This window comes from Capra hircus, chromosome 13 (genome assembly GCF_001704415.2).
Source record: "Capra hircus breed San Clemente chromosome 13, ASM170441v1, whole genome shotgun sequence".
Lineage (NCBI taxonomy): Eukaryota > Metazoa > Chordata > Mammalia > Artiodactyla > Bovidae > Capra > Capra hircus.
In genome coordinates, this window is record NC_030820.1 from 67,138,076 (window position 1) to 67,162,539 (window position 24,464).

General features: G+C 47.4%; 1 protein-coding gene across 2 annotated transcripts; it reads left to right on the top strand.

The window, feature by feature from the left end:
• ACTR5 (ARP5 actin-related protein 5 homolog) lies at window positions 1,471-23,906 on the top strand. 2 transcript variants are annotated; one of them, XM_018057860.1, is made up of 11 exons: window positions 1,471-2,008; window positions 4,154-4,383; window positions 7,470-7,639; window positions 10,494-10,711; window positions 11,375-11,557; window positions 16,351-16,467; window positions 17,199-17,338; window positions 18,366-18,498; window positions 20,872-21,898; window positions 22,436-22,525; window positions 23,642-23,906. In XM_018057860.1, exons 1-9 carry the CDS (start codon window positions 1,610-1,612, stop codon window positions 21,127-21,129), a joined length of 1,848 nt encoding a protein of 615 aa, XP_017913349.1. In that variant the 5' UTR covers window positions 1,471-1,609; the 3' UTR covers window positions 21,130-21,898; window positions 22,436-22,525; window positions 23,642-23,906. The 2 variants fall into 2 exon arrangements, with proteins under 2 accessions (XP_017913349.1, XP_017913348.1); XM_018057859.1 differs by having other exon boundaries at window positions 20,872-22,525.

Sequence of the window (24,464 nt, forward strand, 5' to 3'; positions counted from 1 at the left end):
TTGCCTGGTGGAAAGGGAGAAATGGGGCAGGGGAGAGTGAGCCCAGTCCTTTTACAGCTAAAACTGAGGAGGGGGCAGATGACATCACCTCCATTTCTCTCTGCCCTTCCCCCCAATTGGCCAAAAGGCCAAAACTGAGTCACAAGATCACAAGCAGCTAGAGGACCATGGAGGGGAATTATACCACAAAAGAGAAAAAGAGAATATAGACATATTAACATTTAGCAGTCTTTTTGCAGTGTTTGAGGTTTGTGAGAAGGTAAAAGTCCCATAGACTTGTGGGAGTTAATAAATGTATTTTAAAACTTTATGTGCTAAATCACTTCAGTGGTGTCAGACTCTGTGACCCAATGGACTGTAGCCTGCCAGGCTCCTCTGTCCATGGGATTTTTCAGGCAAAAATATTGGAGTGGGTTGCCATGTCCTCCTTCACCTAGATCTTTCCAAACCAGGGATCCAAACCCTCTTAGCCCTTCTGCACTGGCAGGTGGGTTCTTTACCACTAGAGCCACCTGGGAAACTTTATATTGTATTATAAAATATGGAGAAGGCATATGTGCAAAGAAAAGAAGAGAGACAGAAAGAGTCGTTCATTTGTGTATGGCTGTCATGGACTGTGGCCCGCCAGGCTGCTCTGTCCGTGGGATTCTCCAGGCAAGAATACTGGAGTGGGTTGCCAGTTCCTTCCCCAGGGGATCTTCCCGACCCAGGGATCAAACCTTGGTCTCCTGCATTGCAGGCAGATTCTTTACCGTCTGAGCCACCATGTTTCCTTTAACATACCTGCAGAGAAGTGCACAAATCATAAGTGAACGACCTGATGAATTTTCACACAGTGAACACGCCTGAGTAGCGAACTCCTTGGTCAAGAAATCGAGCAGTCAGCTAACCCTGAGTTTGTTTCCATGGCTAAAGGCAAAGTTATCACGTGGACGTGGGGAGCAGTCAATGGCGAAGGAAGGAGACAGAAGGCAAATGGGGCGTGGCTAGGCGGAAAGGCGGGGCCCGGTGGAACTCAGCTCAGATCTGGAGGCAAGGAAGGGGCGGGGACCGATGGCTTTACGCATTCGGGCCTGGGTTTGCTGGTCAGAGTCCCGGCAGCCGCGAAGGGTAGTAACAGGTTGAAAGCTGGGAGCAAGGTTAAACCACAACCAGGGTGGGCGTGGCCTAGCGGTCCCCGAAGGCGGCCTGGGCTACCGAGGGCGAGTTTGGTGAGAAGTAGGTTGGGATTACTCTTGCCCGGAAAATCCCATGGACGGAGGAGCCTGGTGGGTTGCGAAGAGTCAGACAAGACTGAGGGACTTCACTTTCACTTTCATGTATTGGATAAAGAAATGGCAACCCACTCCAGTGTTCTTGCCTGGAGAATCCCAGGGACGAGGGAGCCTGGTGGGCTGCCGTCTATGGGGTCGCACAGAGTCGGACACGACTGAGGCGACTTCGCAGCAGCAGCAGGTTGGCATTAACGGGCAACAGCACGGCAGGCTTGGAGGTAGCCGCGGCTCTGCGAAGGCGGAGTCTAGCTCTGCACGGGCGCACGCTGCGTCGGGGGCGGAGTCTCGCGCCGTGGTGGCGCCGCGCCGAGGGGCGGAGCCAGCAGCGCTCCAAGATGGCGGCGGCCACTACAGCAGGCCTGGCCACGAACGTGTTTCCGTTCCGCGATGCCCGCGCTGCGCCAGATCCGGTGCTGGAGGCCGGCCCGGTGGCACACGGGTCACTGCCGGTGCCACTGGTGCTGGACAATGGGTCGTTCCAGGCCCGCGCAGGCTGGGCGTGCCCCGGGCCGGACCCGGGCCCCGAGCCCCGGCTGCAGTTCCGCGCTGTGTGCGCCCGCGGGCGGGGTGGGGCTCGGGGCGGGGCGGGCCCGCAGGTGGGGAACGCGCTGGGCAGCCTGGAGCCGCTGCGTTGGATGCTGCGATCGCCCTTCGACCGCAACGTGCCGGTGAACCTGGAGCTTCAGGAGTTGCTGCTTGACTACAGCTTCCAGCATCTGGGTGTCTCCTCACAGGTGACGGGCGAGGTGGGGTTAGGATTGAGGAGAGGGGTGTGGTTGTGTCCGGTGTCACTCCGCTGTCCGAGGGATGATAGTTGGTCCAGCTGTCATTTAGTCATTCGGTCAGTCTGTCAAATATTAAACGCCTAACGTAAGTAAGTCCTGTGCTAGGCGGTTGGGATATGCCAGTGAACAAAATAACGCCCTTTGGAGCATCTGTTTAGGTTTGTTAGTGCATTTATTTATTAACAGATATGTGTTGAGCACCTACTCTCAATGGGGGCTTTTCTAAGTGTTTGAAATACGTCCGAGAACGTAACACGAAACCTATGCTTATGGAGCTAGTATGGAAAGACGTTCTAGTATGAAAAGAGAGATAATAAACAGTAGAATTAAGCAGTAGATTCTACGGCATGATAGACGGAGAGGAGAAGGTTACAGCTCTTCAGTAAGATGGGTAGGGAGAGGACTCAGGGTAACGGTGGTGTTTTGAGCAAGGACTAAAGCAGACGATTGAGGGAGCAAGCCTTGTGAATATCTGAATGAATAGTAATCCGGAGCGACAGAACGGCCAGTGAAAAGGCCCTGAGGCAAGAGTGTGCCCTAAACCTAATTGAGGATAGTCAGAGTGAGGGGAGGGTAGTAAGTGGAAGGTTTTACTTATAAGGTCTTCCCTGGTGGCTCAGACCGTAAAGCATCTGCCTGCAATGAGGGAGACCCGGTTCGATCCCTAGGTCAGGAAGATCCCCTGGAGAAGGAAATGGCAACCCACTCCAGTACTATTGCCTGGAAAGTTCCATGCATGCAGGAGCCTGGTGGGCTACAGTCTATGGGGTTTCAAAGAGTTGGACATGAGCAATTTCACTTCAGTAAGTAGAAGTAGAAGTCAGAGAGGTCACACACTTTGTAGGCTTTTATTATAAGTGGAATGGTGAGCCATTGCAGGGTGTTGAACAAAAGAGGGATGTAACTTTTGTTTCAAAAGGATCACTATAGCTGCTATATGGAAAATGAACTGGCCTGAGTCATAGGGTAGAAATAGGGAAATCAGTTAGGAGGCTGTTTCGGTTCCGAGGTGAGGGATGATGGTAACTTAGATGAGGAAGGAATGGCAGATGTGATAAGAAGCAGTTGGATTCTGGAGCTGTTTTGAAGATAGAGCCAGATGATTGGCTCACAGTTTGGATGGGGCTTGACTTCAGTTGACAATGCCGCCATGAAATTAAAAGATGCTTGCTCCTTGGAAGAAAAGCTATGACCAACCTAAACAGCATATGAAAAAGCAAAGACATTACTTTGCCGACAAAGGTCCATCTAGTCAAAGCTATGGTTTTTCAATTAGTCATGTTTGGATGTGAGAGTTGGGCTATAAAGAAAGCTGAGCACTGAAGAATTGATGCTTTTGAACTGTGGTGTTGGAGAAGACTCTTGAGAGTCCCTTGGACTGCAAGGAGATCCAACTAGTCAATCTTAAAGGAAATCAGTCCTGAATATTCCTTGGAAGGATTGATGCTGAAGCTGAAACTCCAATACTTTGGCCACCTGATGGGAAGAACTAACTCATGGAAAAGACCCTGATGCTGGGAAAAATTGAAGGCAGGAGGAGAAGGGAACAACAGATGATGGGATGATTGGATAGAATTACTGACTCGATGGACATGAGTTTGAGCAAGCTCTTGGAGTTGCTGATGGACAGGGAAGCCTGGAATGCTGCGTTCCTTGGGGGTTGCAAAGAGTTGGACATGACTGAGTAACTGGACTGAACTGAACTGACTTAAGTTACTATGAGCATTGGCGGCTCAGATGGTAAAGAATCTGCCTGCAATGCAGGAGACCCAGGTTCGATCCCTGGGAAGATTCCCTGGAGAAGGAAATGGCAACCCACTCCAGTATTCTTGCCTGGAAAATCCCATGGACAGAGGAGCCTGTTGGGCTACAGTCTGTGGTGTCCCAAAGAGTCGGACACGACTGACCCTACTTTCATATTTTCCAAAGAAGCTTCCAGGGAAGAGGGGTGTTTCTCAATTGCTTCTGATCAGGTGTTTTGATTGGAGACCAAAAGCCAATTCAGTCCTTGCAATGAAGACTTTTGTTTGTTTTTATGCTTTGAAAAGTGTATCCTCTTAGCACCTAACAATCTGCTCTTTTCTTTCAAAGTAGGGCTGTGTTGATCATCCCATAGTTTTGACAGAAGCCGTGTGCACCCCACTGTATTCACGACAGATGATGTCTGAACTTCTGTTTGAGTGCTACGGGATTCCTAAGGTTGCCTACGGGATAGACAGCCTCTTCAGCTTCTACCACAATAACCCAAAGAACATGATTTCCAGCGGGCTCATCATTTCATCTGGATATCAGTGTACACATATTTTACCCATCTTACAAGGGAGGTGAGTTGTACTTATGGCATTTGAGTGCTGTTTTGAAAAGCATTCAGGAAACTTTTATTGGGCACCTACTGTAAAGGGGGAGTGGAAAGAGCAAGTACAGAACCATGAACTGACCTCTGGGCTTAACTCTGACCTGCCTCACTGTGTGAGTATAGACGTGTCACTTCACCATCTGTCCTTGTGACCTCCTGGCTTGAGTTGTGGTCGATGGTCTCTGAGGTCCAAATCTGTAATTCTATAATTGTATGATTCTGAAAGTGAAACTCACTGATAGTGAAACTCACTATTCTTAGAGTGAAATAGATAGCTTAACACAAGTATCTGTAGGTAGTAGGCACTCAATAAAAATGTTCTGAGTAAATTATTGAAATAAATTTAACTTAGACTGTTGTGTTCTGGAGTCACTTTTTCAATTAAGTGCTATTTTGCTTTTTTATTTAAAGCTCTTTAATGACAATTATTTGGACATTTCTTTTCAAGAATGGTACATAATAGATATGTAGTAGATTATTTTTCCAAGTTGTATAAAAGTTGAGGGTAGTTTCTGTCATGTTTAAAATGTGTTCTTATTTTATAGTTGGGCTTTTATTCTCTGATAAAGAGACTGGGCCAGGGGGTTTCCCTGATAGCTCAGTTGGTAAAGAATCTGCCTGCAATGCAGGAGACCCTGGTTCTTTTCCTGCATTGGGAAGATCTCCTGGAGAAGGGATAGGCTACCCACTCCAGTATTCTTGGGCTTCCCTTGTGGCTCAGCTGGTAAAGAATCCGCCTGCCATGTGGGAGACCTGGGTTCAATCCTTGGGTTGGGAAGATCCCCTGGGGAAGGGAAAGGCTACCTACTCCAGTATTCTGGCCTGGAGAATTCCATGGACTATATACTCCATGGGGTCGCAAAGAGTGGGACCAAACTGAGCAACTTTCACTTTTACTTCAAAGAGACTAGGCCAGGAAGGGAAGGATAAATATGGAATTGGGGATTATCAGAGACACACCAGTATACATAAAACAGATAAACTACAGGGACCTTTTGTGTAGGACACGAAATTATATTCAGTATCTTGTAATAGCCTACAATGGAAAAGAATCTGAAAAAGTATATATATGTGCTATGCTTAGTCACTCAGTCATGTCTGACTCTTTGTGACCCCATGGACTGTAGCCCACCAGGCTCTTCTGTCCATGGGGATTCTCTAGCCAAGAATACTGGAGTGGGTTGCCATGCCCTCCTCCAGGGGATCATCCCAACCCAGGGATCAAACCCAGGTCTCCCACATTTCAGGCAGATTCTTTGCATCTGAGCCACCAGGGAAGCCCGGTGGAAGCACAATGGAAAAAAATCTGAAAAAGTATACATATATACATATGTTATATATAACTGAATCACTTTGCTATATACCTGAAATATTGTAAATCAGTTGTGCTCCAATTAAAAATTAGAGAGAGAGAGACTAGGCCAGCATCATACTCTCCTGAGAAGGTTTCTCTTTGTATAGAGTGAGTGTGTAAATAAGGAGAGGAGTTGAAAGCCTGGGTTTGCAGCCCTGCTAAGGATGAGGTACTTAACTTCTTCGCTTGGTTTCCTAACATATAAACTTGGGAAAAACTGATTTCTCAGGGTTACCCTGAGAATGAAATGAGATCATGTAGGAGATGGCACTTTGTAAAACAGTCTGAATATTTAAGTGAAAATAATGGTTGACGAATTTATTGTGCCCTGTTGTGGGAATTTCTCTTGAAGTTTGTACAAACGTTTATGAAGAAAAAAGTAATTGTTATGCATTCCAAAACACTCCTGCTGCACAGAATTTTCTATCTTATGTAAGCAGAATATGCAGAAATTAAAAATAATATTGTTATATTATATTGAGAGAAAATGACCTGGAAGCTAGGAGCATGTCCTGTTCTGTGCTGGCCCCTGGTGGTGAGGTGTGATAGAGCAGCATCATTTCAGTGCACAGCAAGTTCCTAGAGCCCAGCTCCTCTCCCTTACTCACACTGAGAATTTATAAAGTTACTCTGGTTCTCCTCCCCTTCACGTCATGTGAGAGGAACCTGGTACTCTTAGGAGATGACAGTAAGCCAGTGTGTATGTGGTTACTTAATGTGTTTGCATAAGTAGAAGTGGAGTGTGTAGGGCAGGGGTACACTGGCGCTACCTGGGAAGCTTGTCAAAATGCATATCCCCCAGAACTTCAGTGGCAGTCAGTGGTTAAGACTCTGAGCTTCCACTGCAGAGGGTTTAGGTTTGATCCCTGGTTGAGGAACTAAGATCCCACATGCCCTGTGGCACTGCCAGAAAAGAAAAAGTGCATATCCCTATGTCCTCCCCGGAGCAGACAGGTCCTGGGCATTGTCACCTTAAATGTTGTCCCCAGTTAATTCCAGGATGTGTGGCCTTGGAACCACAGTTTGAGAAATACATGACAAGTCACATGAGGGTCTGACTTCAGAGAGCATGTTCTTTGCTTTGAACCTGGTTGCCTTCTGAGACTCTTCAGTTCAGTTCAGTCGCTCAGTCGTGTCCGACTCTTTGCGACCCCATGAATTGCAGCATGCCAGGCCTCCCTGTCCATCACCAACTCCTAGAGTTCACTCAGACTCACGTCCATTGAGTCGGTGATGCCATCCAGCCATCTCATCCTCTGTCATCCCCTTCTCCTCCTGCCCCCAATCCCTCCCAGCATCAGAGTCTTTTCCAATGAGTCAACTCTTTGCATGAGGTGGCCAAAGTACTGGAGTTTCAGCTTCAGCATCATTCCTTCCAAAGAACACCCAGGACTGATCTCCTTCAGAATGGACTGGTTGGATCTCCTTGCAGTCCAAGGGACTCTCAAGAGTCTTCTCCAACACCACACCAGAAGTTAAATGTCCATGTGTCTGTCAGGATGTGGTCTAGGAACGCCTGCATTGGGTCAGAGGTTGCACTAAGGCAACTTAAAGTCCCTCCAACTGTTTTGTTTTCCCCTACCAGTCAGTTTCTTCCTTATTAGTCTACATTAAATTATCATCCCCCCTTGTCCACTTGCTCCATATTTTTTCCTCCACGTTGCCAAAGTTTCAGTGCTATTTCCACTTCTTGGATGTAGGTTAGATGCTAGAAACTGCAAGCGCATCAACCTGGGAGGAAGCCAGGCAGCTGGCTACCTCCAGCGTCTCCTGCAGCTGAAGTATCCCGGGCACCTGGCCGCCATCACTCTCAGCCGCATGGAGGAGATCCTACACGAGCACAGCTACATCGCTGAGGATTACGTGGAAGGTACGAAGAGGATGTCAGCCTGCAGCTTCCGAGTGTTGTCTGCCTTTGGGGGTGTTCCCTAAATTGTTCCCAGGGTGACTCTCTTGCTCACTCTTGACAGGCTTTTTTTTGGCCTCGAGGTGTGGCGTGCAGGATCTTCCCCAGCCAGGGAGGGAACCCATGCCCCCGGCAGTGACAGTGCAGAGTCCTGACCACAGGACTCCCAGGGAATTCCCTCTTTGCCCACTTTTTTACACTTAATACTTTTTAGCATCCCCTTCCATTTTTTGATATTTACTTTCCTCAAAAACTTTTCAGTTAAGGGAATAAGTCTCATATGTTGGTTCTTTTTAACAATCCTTTTGGTTATTCTAGTTCCTTTGTCTGTCCATGTAAATGATAGGGTCAGGTTGTCCATATCTACCAAAAGTTCTGTTGGGATGTGATTGAAAGAACATTAAATGTGTAGATTAGTTTGTATATAAAACAGCAACCTTCTAAATATAAATCCAAATATAATGCTAAATCCAGACTGGGGAGAAGTGACATTTTTTTACTATGTTGAGGCTTTTAATCCAGGAACATAATGTGTCTTTCCATTTATTTAGGTCTTTGTTCATTTCCTTCATTAGCATTTTATAGTTCTCAGTATATAGATCCTGTACATGTTTTATTAGATTTATGCCTAAATTATTTCTTTTCTTATTTCAAATTTCAGTTTCCAGTTGCTCACTGCTGTGGTATAGAAATGCAGTGAATTTTTGTGAAATGCAGTGAGATTTTACTCTTTATCAAATTGAGGAATTTCCTCTCTGTCCCAAGTTTTGCTGATCATTTTTATCATGAGTGGGTTTTTGAATTTTGTGAAATGCTTTTTCTGCATCTCATATGATCCTATGGTGTTTGTGCTTTGGACTGTTCATTTAAGAGAGTATAAGGATTGCTTTTCAGATATTGAACTAGCCTTGAACCCTGCTTGTTTCTATGTGTTATTTTTTATGTATTGCTGGATGTAATTTGGTAAATTTTATGAAGTATTTGTGTCAGTATTCATAAGGTATATTGATCTGCTGTTTTCTTCTACTGTCTTTGTCTTGTTTTTGGGATCATGGCAATGCTGGTCTTATTAAATGAGCTGAAAAGTGTTTTCTTTAACTTTCTGGAAAAGATTGAGTAAATAGTTGATTTTTTTTTTTTTTAATGTTTGTTAGAATTCTGCAGCAGAACTGTTTGAGCCTGGGGGATTTATTTTTCTGAAGGAATTCAGTTTCTTTAATAGGTGTAGCTGTAAGTTTCATCAGTTTCATTGATGTCTTCTTTTTATTATTTCTTCCTTTCTACTTGCTTTAGGTTTACTTTGCCCTCTTTTCCTAGTTTCTTGAGGTAGAAACTTAGATTTTTATCATAACTTCTTTCTAATATAGGCATTTAAAGCTTTAATTTCCCTCTCAGCAGTCCTTTATCTACATTCCATAGATTTTGATATGGTGTATTTTCATTTTTATTGAGTTCAGATATTTTTAAGTTTCCCTCAAGCCTTTTTTTATTTACAACCATTGATTATTTAGAATATAGCCAGGTGTTGGAGACTTTCCAGTTATTTTTCTGTGGTTTATATCTACTTTAATTCTGTCATAGTCAAAGAACTTCTTTTCCCTGGTATCAGTTAAATTTGTGAAGGTTTGGTTTAGGACCCAGGCATGGTTTGTTTTGGTGAATGTTCTGTGTACAGTTGCAAAGAATGTATGTCTTGCTGTCGCTGGATGAAGTAGTCTGTGATGTCATTCGGGTTCCGCTGGTTGTTGGTTTGGTTCAGTTCTTGTCAACCCAGCTTCATTGTCCATCAAGCTGTACCGATTATTTATTACTAATTATTAAGAGGGTTGAAATCTCCAGGGAGAATTGTGAATTTTCCTATTTCTCCTTTCAGTTCTGTCATTTTTTGCTTTCAAGTATCTGAAGCTCTTTAGTTAGGTACACGTTTAGGATTCTTACGTCTTCTCGGCAAATTGGTCTTTTACCGTTATGTAATGTTCCTTTTTATCCTTTGCAATTTTCTTTGCTTTGAAGTCTACTTGGACAGTAGTATAGGCACTTGAGCTTCCTTTTGATTGATGCTCGTGTGGTGGTTTTTTTCCTGGCCTTTTAATCTACATAAAACATTATATTCAAAGCAAGTTTTCTAACAGATCCTTTCCTTAAAAATCCCTTCTTTCAGTCTCTATCTTTTAACTGATAAGACCATTTACGGTGAATTTAGTCCCTCTTGTGTCTGGGTTTAGGTCCACCGGTTTTCTTGGCATTCCGTTTTAATTTATCTATTGTGTTTTTCACCGTATCTCTCTTGTGTAGGTTTTTTGTTTTAGTGGTTGCTCAAGAGATGACAGTTAACAGGCTTTTCACAGTCTTAGGGTCTCTTTTTTACCACTTAAAGTGGAACCTGGAGATGTTCGCACTCTAGAGGCCCCTGTGTCCTTCCTCCTTTGTGTCTGACTTGTTTTCTATGTCACATCTACATGCGTGGGAAGCCCATCAGACATCGTCACAGTTTTTACTTTCAGTTGTCAAACATTTTAAAGAATTCCGGAGGAGGTTAATCGAGTCCATTCATCATTTCAGTTGTGTTTCCTTCATTTCTGGTGCTCCAGGTGATATTCTTTCCATCTGAAAAGCTTTATTTACCAGTTTTCTCAGAGCAGATGTGTTGGCATCGTGTCCAGGTCTTACTGCTGCATTTCATTGATCTGGTGGGTTCAGAAATGGGGGGAGCATGCTTCCTCCATCTTCCCCTGCACCTGGGACCCTGGTCCCACCTTTCTAATCTCAGGGCTAATGGTGTGCCCATCTCCTAACTTCTGAAACGCTTCCTTTGAAGAGCTGCAGAAATGGCGGTGCCCCGATTACTATGAGGACAACGTTCACAAGATGCAGCTCCCGTTTTCCAGCAAGCTTCTGGGCAGCACCCTGACTTCTGAGGAGAAGCAGGAGCGGCGGCAGCAGCAGCTGCGGCGGCTGCAGGAGCTCAACGCCCGGCGGCGGGAGGAGAAGCTGCAGCTGGATCAGGAGCGGCTGGACCGACTGCTCTACGTGCAGGTGATGCAGACCCCTGAGTGGGCCCCTGCCTTGTTCTTCCTGTAGATTCTGCCCCAGCTGTGGAACGCATCAGCCGTCTCAGTCCCCCCGACCCTGAGGTCAAGGAGGAGTCTAGCGGGATCATCTGTGTAGAGATGACGTGTGTGGAGGAAATTTTAGCAGCAGAAATTGCTGAAAGAGCTGTGGACTTGGCCTTGTTGATGTAGTTTATCCTTATAGTCCCCTTTGTTTGATTTTAACTTCTTGGCTTAAGTGTGGCACACATGATGCAGAGCGCACAGATCTTAAGGGTCTAGCTCAGTGAGTTTTTACCACTGAAATGCACCACACAGCCACATCCAGATCAAGAAGTAGAGCACTGCCAGCAGCCCAGGAGCCTCCCTCCGTCTCCTGTTAGCCACTCTCCCGCCTTTGGCCCACCCAGAAGCTCACAGTTCTGACATCTGTCCGCATAGATGAATGTTGCCTGCTCAGGTGGTGCTAAGATGGTGATGTGTGGGAGCCCAGAGGCGGCTGGGGCCGGCTGTGTGGAGGGGCAGGCGCGGGGAGCCCTCTCCCGCCGTTCTTCCTGTCCATCCAGCTTCTGAGCTCCTTCTCTCCCTCCTGGGCGTGATCGCCTGGATGCGCATCTCTGAGGGCGTGTTATGACTGCTTTGCTTGCAGGAGCTCCTGGAGGACGGCCAGATGGATCAGTTTCACAAGGCCCTGATAGAGCTGAACATGGACTCCCCGGAGGAGCTGCAGTCCTACATCCAGAAGCTCAGTGCCGCAGTGGAGCAGGCGAAGCAGAAGATCCTTCAAGCAGAAGTCAGTCTCGAGGTGGACGTGGTGGACAGCAAGCCAGAGGTACTGGGGCCTCAGAAGGGAGGTCTCGAGGGGTTGTGTAGATAGAATAGCCCTTTCTGAGGACAGAGGAGTGTCCAGGAAAGGCTGATGACAAAAAGGTTATGACCAGACTTGAGCGGCAAACAGAACAGAGTGGTGTTTGATGTCTCTGGGAGCACAGATGGGGACAGGGATGGCACTGACCTTGTACCAACTGGAGTGCTGACCCAAGGGGTTTTACCCGGTAGCGCCCTGGCCCCCTGGGAGGGGGAAGTGTGCAAGTAGAAAAGGAAGAACAAAAAAAAAAAAAAGAAAAGGAAGAACATAACCAGGCTGATTGTGTGGCCCATCTTGAGCGTGAAGCTGCCCCACTGATGGTTCCTGGATCATCATCAATGCCTCAGCTTTCTTCTGATCTCTTATTAATATATGATGATTACTCTTTCATTCACCACCTTTCCACCTCAGTGTTCCCTAAGGACAGGGATCACACTTCACACATAATCTGGGAGTTTTTTTATAGGTGCTAATAGACATGCTCAATAGGAAATAAACAGTTGAGACCCAGAAGGGCACATCAGATGGTAAATGGCTTGTGATTGTGAATGACATTGTTTTTTGCTTCTTGTGTTTTTCAGTTTCCTGTTATGCACATGTTAATTTTTAAGAAATAAGTGTTATTTTAAAAACCTTGAAAAGGTATTTGCGGGTTGATTTAAAACCGGCCTTTTGTTAGTTGCTAAAACTCTTTGATTTTCTCAGTCTCTCCTTTTTGTTTCCCTGCCTATGGACTGTGAATAAGTATTCATGTGGCTGAAAGGGTGGGCGGGTAGGTGGGCCTGAGATAGGGCCCTGGGTAAATCAAACCCTAGCACTGGGCCTCGTGGGGAAGGGGCTGCCTGCAGGTCACACCTCGTTGCAGGTCTCTGGTTGGCTCTCCTCTAGATCTGGAGAAAAGTGATCATAGGTGGATGCATTGTTGCTGGATCTGTCATCTTTAGAGTTCTAAAGTAAAGGTACTCGTTCACTGCCTGTGACACTTCCAGAGCAGGGTTAGCCAGTCCAGCTATTGACCTTTGTCTTTAAGTCACCTTTAAATTCTAAAGCCTTTACTTTTTGAAAGAAACAGTCCGGTGGAAAATTGCGGTTTGCCGCTGGGTATATGTAGTGTGCTGCTCGTTCGGGGCCTCAGAGCTGTCCTTCGCTCAGCAGGCAGCCTGCTTTTGCAGGGACTGTCTCCGCTGGAGGCCGACTCTCACGGTTTCCGCTCTCAGCCTCCCCTTCCCCACCTCTCCGACAGGCTGTAGATCACATGAGGACAGTGACTGGCCATGAGCATGGACGCTTGCAGAGCAGGTCCTGAATCAGACTTCCTAGACACAGCAGACTGGATCCCTGAGGTCCGGGGTTGAAGGGGCCTTGACCTCTGTATTAGTCTCAGATCGGCTTTAGGAGAACCAGCGTGCCTTTTCTGGCTTGTTCCTCCCACTTTCCAGATCTGTGTTTCAGATTTGAGCCTCGGTTACTGGGATCTGGATCCACATTGTTGTTCAGTCGCTCAGTTTTGACTCAGTTTGCTCAGACTTATGTCCGTTGAGTTGATGGTGCCATCCAACCATCGAATCCTCTGTTCACATTGCCTGTGTTGTTTGTTTATCTGTACTTAGTTTTATCTTGCTTATCAACATGTCCACAGGGTGTCGGCATCTTTATATCAGAGATGAACCACTAAGCTACATGCACATGGAGGATTTCAGATTTAAAAAGAAAGGAAATCAAGTAACTGTGAAGATGTGATTCCCGAGCAGTTGGGGAGCTAGCTTTTCCTTTTCTTTGTTCATTTTTCTGTGTTTCTTACATGCCCTGATTCAGTCACTCTGTTCGTTCGTTCAGCAGGTACTTACCAAGTCCCTACTTTGTCCTGTGATCTGAGGGTACATATTCAAATCTCTCTGGGCTTGGGGAGATTTTGAATTGTTGGACTTTAAAAGGTTTCTCTACATAGTACAACAGATCTGATGAATCCCTCTGTCCCAAAGCCTTAATGGTCAATCAGAGAGATTGTTAAAAATTAGATCAATTACAGTAAGATTCATGGGCTAAATTTGGCCACAACACTGGCCAACCAGTTCTGCCTTTCAAAAAATATTTATTGTATTTTCTAACTGTACAGTTCCTTTAGAATGAAGAGAGCAAATATATGTGGACCACAGTTCACATTGAAATGCCATCTAAGTGGTAAAAATTGCATTGGATTCATACAGCTGAATTTTTAAACTTCTAGTGTATTCTGAAAATCCATTCTTTCTCACAGACCAATCCATTTCATCCCTCACTGCAGGTGTTCAGTGAGGACGTTGTAAAGGAGTAGGCTTTGTTAGCATGCTTGTTTTTAGTGTTTTCTTATTTATTTATTTGGCGGCCCTGGGGCTTAGTTACAGCACTTAGGATCTTCACTGCATCACGCAGACTCTCTGGTTGTGGCACACAGCCCCATGGCATGTGGAGTCTTCCGGGACCAGGAATCAAACTGTGTCCCCTGCACTGGGAGGTGGATTCTTTACCACTGAACCACCAAGGAAGTCCTGCTAGCCTTCTTCATGGAGTACTTAAAAGATGCTCACTTTCCGTCGCTGCAAATGGTTGGGAGTGCAGCTCACTAGCACCCTCCTTTGTTGGAAAGCACAGAGGGCCAAAGATAGAAAGTTCTCTTACCCGAGGAATCAGGATTGAACTGGTCTCTGTTTTTCTGCCACTCACGGCTGTTCTGGGGCGCCACGCTGCATCTTCTCTGCCGGGCCTCGGCAAACTTTTGTTCTGCTTGGTTCCCAAAGAACGGTCCACGCGCACGTGCCCAGTTGCCACCCAGTACCCTGGCAGACCCTAAGAGGGAGAGAGGCCCGCCACAGTGGAGAAGTCACTTCTCTCTGGGATGCCCGCTGTTGCATTGAAATGACCAGCTTTGTTCTTCTCTATGAATCATATGAATCAAGATAAGGAAAATGTGTGGGTTTTTTTGTCTTTTTTACAGTTTTTGGTTAAAGCTAAGTAATCTTGTTTTTAAGGTGACTGCTTTGGAATATAATTAGATATGACAGTGAATAGTAATACTGAAAAAGCCTTTAAAGTCTAGACATTTTACAGTCCTCTTTATTCTAGAGAAATCTAAGGGTGTATCCCAGGACTCACCACTCAGTGCTAGGCATGATTGCCAGGGACCAGGGGCACGGAGGTGGCTAAGATGCAGTCCTTTCCCTCCTCAGTACCTCGGAACCTAGGGCTCTAGAACCATACTCAGGACTGTAATATGCTGTGCACGGGATTCTCTAGTGGAGAATACTGGAGTGGGTTGCCATGCCTGTCTCTAGGGGATCTTCCCGACCCAGGGATCAAACCCAGGTCTCCCAAATTGTAGGCAGATTCTTTACCGTCTGAGCCACCAGGGAAGCCCCACACTGTAATAACCTTTATCAAATGTGATACTAGTAATAGATGTCTGTGGGAATGCAGATGGAGGTTTGTATTTTTGTTTGTTTTTAAAAATATTTTATTTCTTTGGCTGTATTGGGTTTGAGTTGCCAGCATACGGGATCTCTAGTTGTGGTTGCAGGGGCTTTGTTGCCCTGCGGCTAATGGGATCTTAGTTCTCTGACCAAGGATGGAAGCCACATCCCCTGAGTTGCAAGGCAGATGCTTCACCACTGGACCACCAGGGAAGTCCTCAGATGGAGTTATGAGAAAGGACTGGGATGTTTGAGCTGGGCCCTGAAAGATTATTTGATTTCAGTCGATATCCGATGAGGAGGGAAGGACATTTTATATGGAAAGAAGTGTACATGTGGGGAGCAGGGCCCATCCTGCATGGAGAATGTGGGAGACGAAGCCGGAAGGGAGGCCGTGGCTGCCTGAAATAACCTTTATCCGTCAGCCTGAATAGTATCCTTTAGGCAGAGCCTTCAGAATGTGCTGAGCAAGGCATAATCTGATGAGATTTTATTTTAGGAAAATAACTGGTGGCAGTTAGGATGATGGATTTAGGGAGAGGCAAGGCTAGAGGTAGGAAGACAGGATAAAAATGGGATGGCTTCATCCAGGAGGGAGCCAGTGTGATCTGAAGCTTGTCAGTGGCTGTGGGGATGGAGGAGGACACACATCCAAGGTCGGAGCCAAAGAACTGGTGCCGTTCAGGAGGCAGTTACTGATGATAACAGAATAAGGGACCCGTGCCGTGCAAGTATCGTCTTGATTAGTTTCCACAATTCCGCAAGTACTGTCTTCATTCCCGTTTTATGAATAAGGAAACTGAGATTGAGGCGAGGGAAGAAATCTGCCCAAGGTCAACAGCTAGAAGCAGCGCAGCTGAGAGTCAGATCCGAGCAGTCCGAGTCCAGATTCTCTCCAGTCATTGCAGCTGGGGTGAGAGGCAGCGTGGACCGGGCTTAGGGACGTGACCAGCTGGATTCTTGGCCCCTCATCTCTGGAGTCTCTCTGGGACAGTCCTCTCCGGAGTGGCAGACTGAGCTGCCCCCTCCAAAGGCTTCAGAGAAGCTGGGAGTTGATGAGACTGGTCTCAGTGGGGAAGATAGGGGGTAAGAACAGAGCCCATCTCTGGCTTTTTAGTCTTTTAACCTTGTGTTCATGTGTGTTTGGGTTTTTTTTTTTTAATCGTTTAGAAAATTTTTCATTGTTTTTATGTATGGACATACCTTCAGGACTTTGGGTGAGATCCCAGCTCTTTTTGGTGACCGTCAACTCACAGAGCTAAGGCTCGCTGAATCACAGGTTCTGTCTTCTTGTGTTTCTTCTCTTCTCAGACTCCTGACCTGGAGCAGCTCGAGCCATCTCTGGAAGATGTGGAAAACATCAATGATTTCGAGCCCCTGTTTTCGGAGGAGACGCCGGAAGTGGAGAAGCCAGTGGCCACAGTCCAGGTTAGCCTCCTGTAGCCTCGACCTTGCTTATGCTTTGAAGCTTGACGTGAATGACCAGTCAGGTCTAGTCTGCTTCTTTAGGAATATTCCCCCCTCCAGCCACAAATCTCAGTTTTATTTTTCTAGAAGGGCGAGTACCAGCACTCAAAACTTGCAGAGTCAGGGACTTCCTTCCCCGTGGTGATTGATTGGGGTTCCAGCACTAACTGTGGAACTGTGAGAAACAGTCTGCTCGTTGAGACAGTCCCAGTAACCAGGGACTTTGAGATCCAAAGAGTAGCTTTTGATGCTTTTATTTAAATTGAAGAGAGTGTCATGATGTTTCATCCTGATCTGGGTTCATGTTTCTGCCATCACCGTGGCAACCAGGTAGACAGACATGAGGCTGAGACACCTGGGAGAAGGCTTTCTTGGCTGTGCAGGGACTGGGTGCTGGGCCAGTCGCTGGCGGAGACTTGGTCTTCTAGTGCCAGCCTTGCTGCTACTGCTCTTCACCAGGTCTCTTTCCTGCATCTCAAGGATCATTTCATGATGGAGATGTGTAGCAGTTTATAATCCAGAGGTTAAAGAAGGTAGAAAAATTGAATCATCACATCAAGAGAATGGGGGGAGAGGTTATTCTGGCACGAAAAAAGCTATGATGGAATGAGAAATGCAATTTGAGGAAGCTGGAAATTGGGATGTTTGTTCTTATGGCCTAAAAATATCTTCTAAACCTTGGGTTTTTAAAGCCCGTGTTTAACTTGGCAGCGTATCATCAGCTGTTTGTTGGGACAGAAAGAATTCGAGCTCCAGAAATTATCTTCCAGCCATCTCTCATCGGAGAGGAGCAGGCTGGCATAGCAGAGACCCTCCAGTACATCCTGGACAGGTGAGCCTGGACCTTCTTTTCCTTCTGTTTCCTTGAACCATTCCCTTGAATTTTGCATTGAACAACGGAGCTGATGGCCGGGCATCTCTTTTCATTGACTTGCTGCGCTCAGGTGGTGTTCTTTTTCTCTCACCAGGCCTGGCACAGAGTTAGGGCTGTCTCTTCTCAGTGTGTAGCTGCTCAACGTGTATATACTTGAGCTTAAAGAATGTCTTTTAAAAATTTGGGCAATATGAGAATATGTGTGCACTGGCTTTTCTAGAAGTCTTCATATCATTGCAGACTAGTAGTTCTAAATCACCCTAAAAACAAGCAGAACTTAGTTTTTTTGCCACCTTGCATTTTATTTTTTAAGAGTTTACATTTTTATAACAACATGCCTCTCCCCACCCATTTATACAGATACGATTCTGCAGTGTGAGTTTTCCTGATTCACATGGGACAAGTAGGGAACACAGTCCTGTGGTCCTGTAGTTGCTGTTGGTTAAAACAGAATGGCAGCTTAACAGCTGGCAAGGAAGAAAAGCCATTGCAGCTACTTTGTTTGAATAACTTTGAGTGTTTTCTCGCAGTGGGTAGAAAAGGGATCAAACGTGTCAGGTAAACTAGTAATAAAAAGCACAGGTGGAGAGGGAGGTCCTCTAAAGGAGAGGCAGGACTTTGGGGGGGATGGAAATGTTCTGCATCTTGGTTGTGGTATTGGTTGCTGGGGTTTATAAATTTGTCAGATTTCATCTAAATGCATTTAAAGCAATCCTCACTAAAGTCAATTTTTAAAACACATGTATTAGAAAGGCATAATGCTAAGGAAATGGATTGACCATTCAAATTAAGGTTTTAGCTAGCTGTTTGACATTCATTCTGTAAAAGCAAATGAAACGTGGAAAGCGTTTTTTTGTTTGTTTGTTTTTTAACTTTTTGTGTGGATGTCTTCTGATTTGCACTGAGAGCTCACATTTCCACATCCACTTTCTCTTCCAATATTCAAGTAGGAGAGACTATAGCAGTGGAATCGTTTCATCCCCAGGTACCCTAAGGATGTTCAAGAGCTGCTGGTTCAGAACGTTTTCCTCACTGGCGGGAACATGATGTATCCTGGGATGAAGGTCAGAATTGAGAAGGAGCTACTGGAGATGAGGCCCTTTCAGTCTTCTTTTCAGGTACTGATTGTCCGTGTAACCAGCTGTTTCAAAAATAGCGTTATTGTTTGTTTTCTGGGTTGCAAAAGTAGTATAGCGTAAATGAGAAAAATAGTCATTCCGTCATCCAGAAACAGCCAGTGTTAACACATTCATGGCTTTCCTTCTGTTCTTCAGATTTTTTAAGCAAAATGGAAATCATAACCTATGTACTTCTTTGTTTTGTTTTCATTGACAAAGGAAGACCTGCATACTGTAAACATTCAGAGAGTACACAAGAGCGTACCTTGAGAGACTTGGCCCAGTGGCTAAGACGCCACGCTGCTAGTGCAGGGGGCCTGAGTTTGATCCCCGGTCAGGGAGCTAGATCCCACATGCCACAACTAAAGATCCCACGTGCTGGAACTAAGATCCAGGCAGCTAGATTAATTAACTTCTTAAAAATTATCACCAAAATTATTTATTTACTTTTGGCTGCACTGGGTCTGTGTTGCTGCGCATGGGCTTGCTCTAGTTACGGCGAGTGGGAGCTACTTTCTAGTTGTGGTGCGCAGACTTCTCATCAAAGTGGTTTCTCTCGTTGCAGAGCACGGGCTTTAGACTCACAGGCTTCCGTACTTTTGCGCGTAGCCCCACTTGCTCTGCGGCATGTGGGATTCATTATTACCAAAATTATTTTCTTTAAAAAGAGTGTACATTGAGATTAAGGGCTTCTCTTCACCCAGGCCCTGGGCCACAGGCAGAGGGGACTGGCTGAGGAGGTTTTTTCTTTCTTCCACACATTTTCTACACATGGCTTTTGTAACTTGAACTTCTTAACCTGCCAGGAACATTCTCCCATGTCATTATTCATCAGAAATACTTTAAAAAGCAACTGTCTGGTGGGGGTACCCCACAATTTCTTTACCAAATTCCTGATCACCAAGAGAAGTGGTTTGAGCTCCCCTTGTGGACCAGTCATCTCAGAATGCTGAGATGTCCTGGGCACCTAGGGGTCTTGGAGCTCAGGGACGGCTCCTTGGAAGTGAGTCTTCTGAGGGCGAGGAGGTGTTTGTCATGTAGAGTGTGTGGAGCGGGGTGGGATGGAGAGAATGTTCCAGATTGAGGGCAGGAGGACGAGCAGGAGCAAAGGCTTGGGGGCCAAAATCTTGCTGAGGGGTGTGCAGCTGAGTGTGGCTGTGAAGGGCGGGGGCTGGAGAGGCCGGCAGGGCGCATGGGTGCGGAGCCTGTGTGTCCTGCGAGGGGCTTGGCTTGGCCCGCCCCATGCTATGTGACGTGTTGTACGTTAAGGGGGTGGTCTCTGGGCCTGGGTTCTGACTCCAGCACCACCATCACTGAGTTTTGCCACACTCTGGTTTTCTCAGCAGTGAGAAGGGGGTCATCTTGGCACCCGTTACCAGCTTTCAGTGTGCAGGGCGAGTCAGGCGCTCAGCCCAGGGCCTGCGTGTGATGGACAGACATCAGCCGTTGTGTTGAGGGCCACTGAGAACACACTAGATTCCATGAGTTGCTAGAAGGACCCGCTGAGACTCCACACATGGTCCTGCTTGATATCCTCACAGTGGGCCCTTGCCCGGTGCAAGGAGCGGAGTGAGCGCCTCCCTCGTCCCGTCACTGACACTTCTTCGCCAGAGCGGCCGGGGCTCACATGACCCTGATTTTGTTGATGGTCCTTTCTCACAGGTCCCTTGCCTCCTCCTCCTCCATCTGTGCTGATTCCTCCTGCCCTTTATTTCAGAAAGTTCCCAAACCTCCATTCCAGCCTGGGACTTCTATGGGAGATGGAGGGAAGAAAGGAGGTTAGCCGGGTGACTCCAGGAAAAAGGAGCCCGATCTGAGTTGGATAGCGGTCTGCCCTGTGCTCAGCTTAAACCTCACTGGGGGCACTCCCGGGACTGCTGACCGCAGTCTTGCTCCTGGAATAAGCAGTGGAAACCAAGCCCAGGGCAACCTCTGTGCTCTCACGTCCTCCGAGGCTCATTTGCCACCACGGCCAGAGCCACCTTGCATCAGCCTCTGCTTCCCTCACTGGCAGAGGGGCTCAGGTCCAGGTCTTCCAGGTCTCCACCTGACACCTTGTGGTCGACCGGATGGGGGCAGGAGGCGGGGCAGCTGGTCCCTTGCCCCCTGCCCAGGGTGGTGTGGATAAAGTAACTGATGGACCTCTTACTCGGTGAGGTCGGTCCTGGTGCGCTCTGCATGTTCGTGTCCTTCCTTGGAACGTCTGGGGCATTTCAGCTCAGCTCCTTTTGGGGGCTGCAGAGAGTCCTGCTGCATTTTGGAATTGAAGGGGGCCCTCCTGTGTGTGCATTTCTATAGCCAGCCTTGCTAAACACTCAGTCCTTAGAAACCGATGGGAGATGCCCTTCCGGTGACCGCTCTGCTGTCTTCCAGGTTCAGCTGGCCTCAAATCCTGTGCTGGACGCCTGGTACGGAGCTCGCGACTGGGCCTTGGACCACCTGGACAACGAGGACGTCTGGATCACCAGGAAGGACTATGAAGAGAAGGGGGGAGGCTACCTCAGGGAGCACTGCGCCTCCAATGTGTACGTCCCCATCCGCCTGCCCAAGCAGGCTTCACGCTCTGCAGAGACCCAGGCATCCGGCAAGGGCTTGGGGGCCAGCGGAGGTGGGGCCAGCGAGCAGGCATAGCAGAGGGGCCCCTCCAGGGACCTGGGGCCACATTGGGACAGTGACTCTGCCAGCTGTGTGCGGCCCGAGTCTGCTGGGAACATTTGGCTTCAAGATGGGTTTCTCCAGGGGAGAACAGTCAAGGGCCGCTAGGAGTTACCCTTTGGAACTGTGCTCTTTGGGGCGTCTGCAGTGAAGGGACGAGCGGACTTTCAGGGACCTGCCGTGGATGAGCCGCAGCGTTCGCTTCTGCAGCAGTGAATGAGAGTGAATTAGCATGGCAGTGGCAGAGCTGCACAGACTCTACACAGGCTTCCTTCTTACTACATTCTAAAGCCTTTTTCCTTGTTTTTATTTTTTTAAAATCCTTTAAATTTTATATTGCCCGTGTAGCTAGTTTTCTAAATTGATTCCAAAACTGTGTGAATGCCCAGCAGGTGGCGTTCTTTCATCTACACCTAAGAAGATGATACTTAGGAGAACCATCACCCACGAACTCTCCAGGACTGGAAATATTTTCATCCTCCTGTTATTTCTGCTGAGAAATAAGGAAAAGGGGCCCAAAGAGGGAAACGAGGTTGTCCATAGTCAACTCCCTGAGGACCCGCCCGGTGCTGCCTTCTGAATGGGCAGGTGTGGGGCTAGTGGCCAAGCATCATTCATACTTCCTTTGCTGGAAACTTTTCCACTGTATGAGGCCTTCCTACAGTTTAAGAAGTTTCTGTCCCCATGAACTTGCTGGCTGTGTAACTTTGCAGGCCTTCCTGAAGAAAAAAACAGACTGGAAAAGGTTCGTTCTGTTGCCACAACCTCATCTTTCCTGGGCCTTTGCAGCTTCATCTTAAGTGGATGGATAACCCCTCTCTTCTCCAGAGATGGCTTGGGGAGAATTTTAACTGTCAGACACACCCAGGACTTAAGCCCAGGAGGCCCCTGAGTTTCCTTGCCCCAGAATCCATACGTTTAAATCCTGTGGAGCGTCTGGGCCACCCCTCTGAGGAGGCCTCCTCAGAACCAGTCCTCCCGTGTAGTTCACCAGGCTTAGTCGCCTGCAGCTCCAGCTCTCCAGGGTTTTGACACTGAAGACCAGGAAGGGGCAGTGGTGGAGGAGGAGGAGGCGAGAGACCCAGGCCGACTTGATGCCCCACGGCCTTACAGGGAGCCACTGGCCGTCCACAGCTGGGCCTGAGGGTGGATGAGAGGGTGAGCGTGAGCTGACAAGGAAGGACAGATGCCAAGGAGGCAGGACCGGCCTCCCTGGAGAGGTTTTCATAATGACGTTGCCAGGAAGAGGGGTTGGGTGAGCTGCTGGGTTTTTTCTCCACAGTCAACGTTTTAAACGCCCTGAAGAGCAGTGGTGAGGCGCAAAGATTGCCCTGGACATCAGCCTTGCTGAGGAAGGACCCTGACTGGGCAGGTAAGCTGGGACACAGTGTAGTCGAAGAACATGTGTGAAGCCAGCTCTGCTCGGGGTGCCTGTAGCCCAGAACTGAGGAGGGTTGGGGCTGTGCTGAGGCTGGGCCTTGCGCTCTCCCGCTTTAACTCCTCACGCTGAGCTTGCCGAGACCTCTCCTCAGACCTCTCAGGCCCTCTCACAGACCTCTGTCGGAACACTCATCACAATACCTGGAGCTTTTTCTCTGCCCCCAGGTGCCTCTGAGAGACTGTAATGCAGAAACTGTTTCCAAGAGTAGGAGGCGGGTTTCATTCACCTTGGAGTATGCACATCCCAGGGCTGGGCCTGGAGGGTGCCGAGGGCTCGTAGGGTTTCTAATGAGTGACCAGCTGGTTGGATGGCTGACCAAATCTGTGAACAAAGACATTTTGAGGATAGCTTGTCCGTTCCATTGGGAAGAACAAATCAGGAGTCTGTTCTTCCTCTAAGCCAGGGAGCCCTACTACTGAGACATTTTAAGTCTTCCCTCTGATCCTACCAGGACTGTTCCTGGAGAGAAAGTGGGTGTGACTCCAGCTGAATGATCTGAGGGCAGTCGTGAAGAAATGGATTCCCGTAGCCCAGCCTCGGGCTTCTGTCTGCGTTATAGTGCAGGAAGATAGCCCAGGGTCAGGAGAGTCTGCCCAGGGTCAGCCTGGCTCTGGGTTTGAGTCAGGGCAGCTCCAAAGGTTGATTGGCCACCCAGGGTGATCAGGGCCTCTCTCCCTGATGGGGTGTCCCCTCTTTTTGCCTCCTCTTCTTTCCATGGGCATCTTTGGCAATAAACAGTTTTACCAAAGCAACAACAAAGAAGGTGAAAAGGTAAGGAAACAGAAGTTAAGAGTGAAATAAGTGTATAAGTTTGGGTAGAGAACACTTGACCAAGAAATGAAGACACTGAACTCATACAAATGCAATACGCAGAGATTCTATGCCTACCTAAGGGGTTAAATGGAGGAGATAAAATTTATCGTTACAGATCCTTGTGATTAAATCATTTCCAGATATTTAGAAAACAGTAGAACAGAGAATTAAAAAATATAGGCAGGGAGACTGGCGGTTTACTAAATTCATTCTCCTTTCCTCTTGGGCACACAGCTGCCCCACGTTTCCCAGCCTCCCGCACGGTTACACCTGTAGCCATTTGATTTCTGGCCCGTGGGACACAGACAACATCCAGGGCTGCTTCCATAAACCTCCCACGAGAGCCTCTCCTTCCCCGTCATCTGGCTGAAGAGGGAGCTGTCCAGGGCCCAGGAGGAGCGTGGAACCAAAAGTGGAAGAAGCTGAGTCCTTACCTGCTTGGAGCAGAGACCCTGCAGATCCTTCAGTGTGTAAGAAATAAACTTACTGTTTAAGCCACTGAGAGCTTTGGCCTTGTGTGTTACAGAAGCTAGCATTATTCTAACTAAAAGTGTAGGTTAAAAATAAAAACCATTACCTTCGTGTTCATTGGGGATTTAAAGAGGAAAATTTTTTGAAATAATATGAAACGAGAACAGTGTGACAGATAGTTATCCCCTTGTTTTAGAAAATGAGTGAAAATCACTCAGTCATGTCCAACTCTTTGTGGCCCCATGGACTATACAATCCATGGAATTCTCCAGGCCAGAATACTGGAGTGGGTAGCCATCCCTTTCTCCAGGGGATCTTCCCAACCCAGCAGTCAAACCCAAGTCTTCCACATTGCAGGTGGATTCTTTATCAGCTGAGCCACCAGGGAAGCCCAGGAAATGAGAGTAATTCCTTTTATCCTGTGCTGTGCTTAGTCACTCAGTCATGTCTGACTCATTGTGACCCAGTGGACTGTAGCCCACCAGGCTCCTCTGTCCATGGGGATTCTCCAGGCAAGAATACTAGAGTGGGTAGCCTATCCCTTCTCTAGGGTATCTTCCCGACCCAGGAATCCAACCAGGGTCTT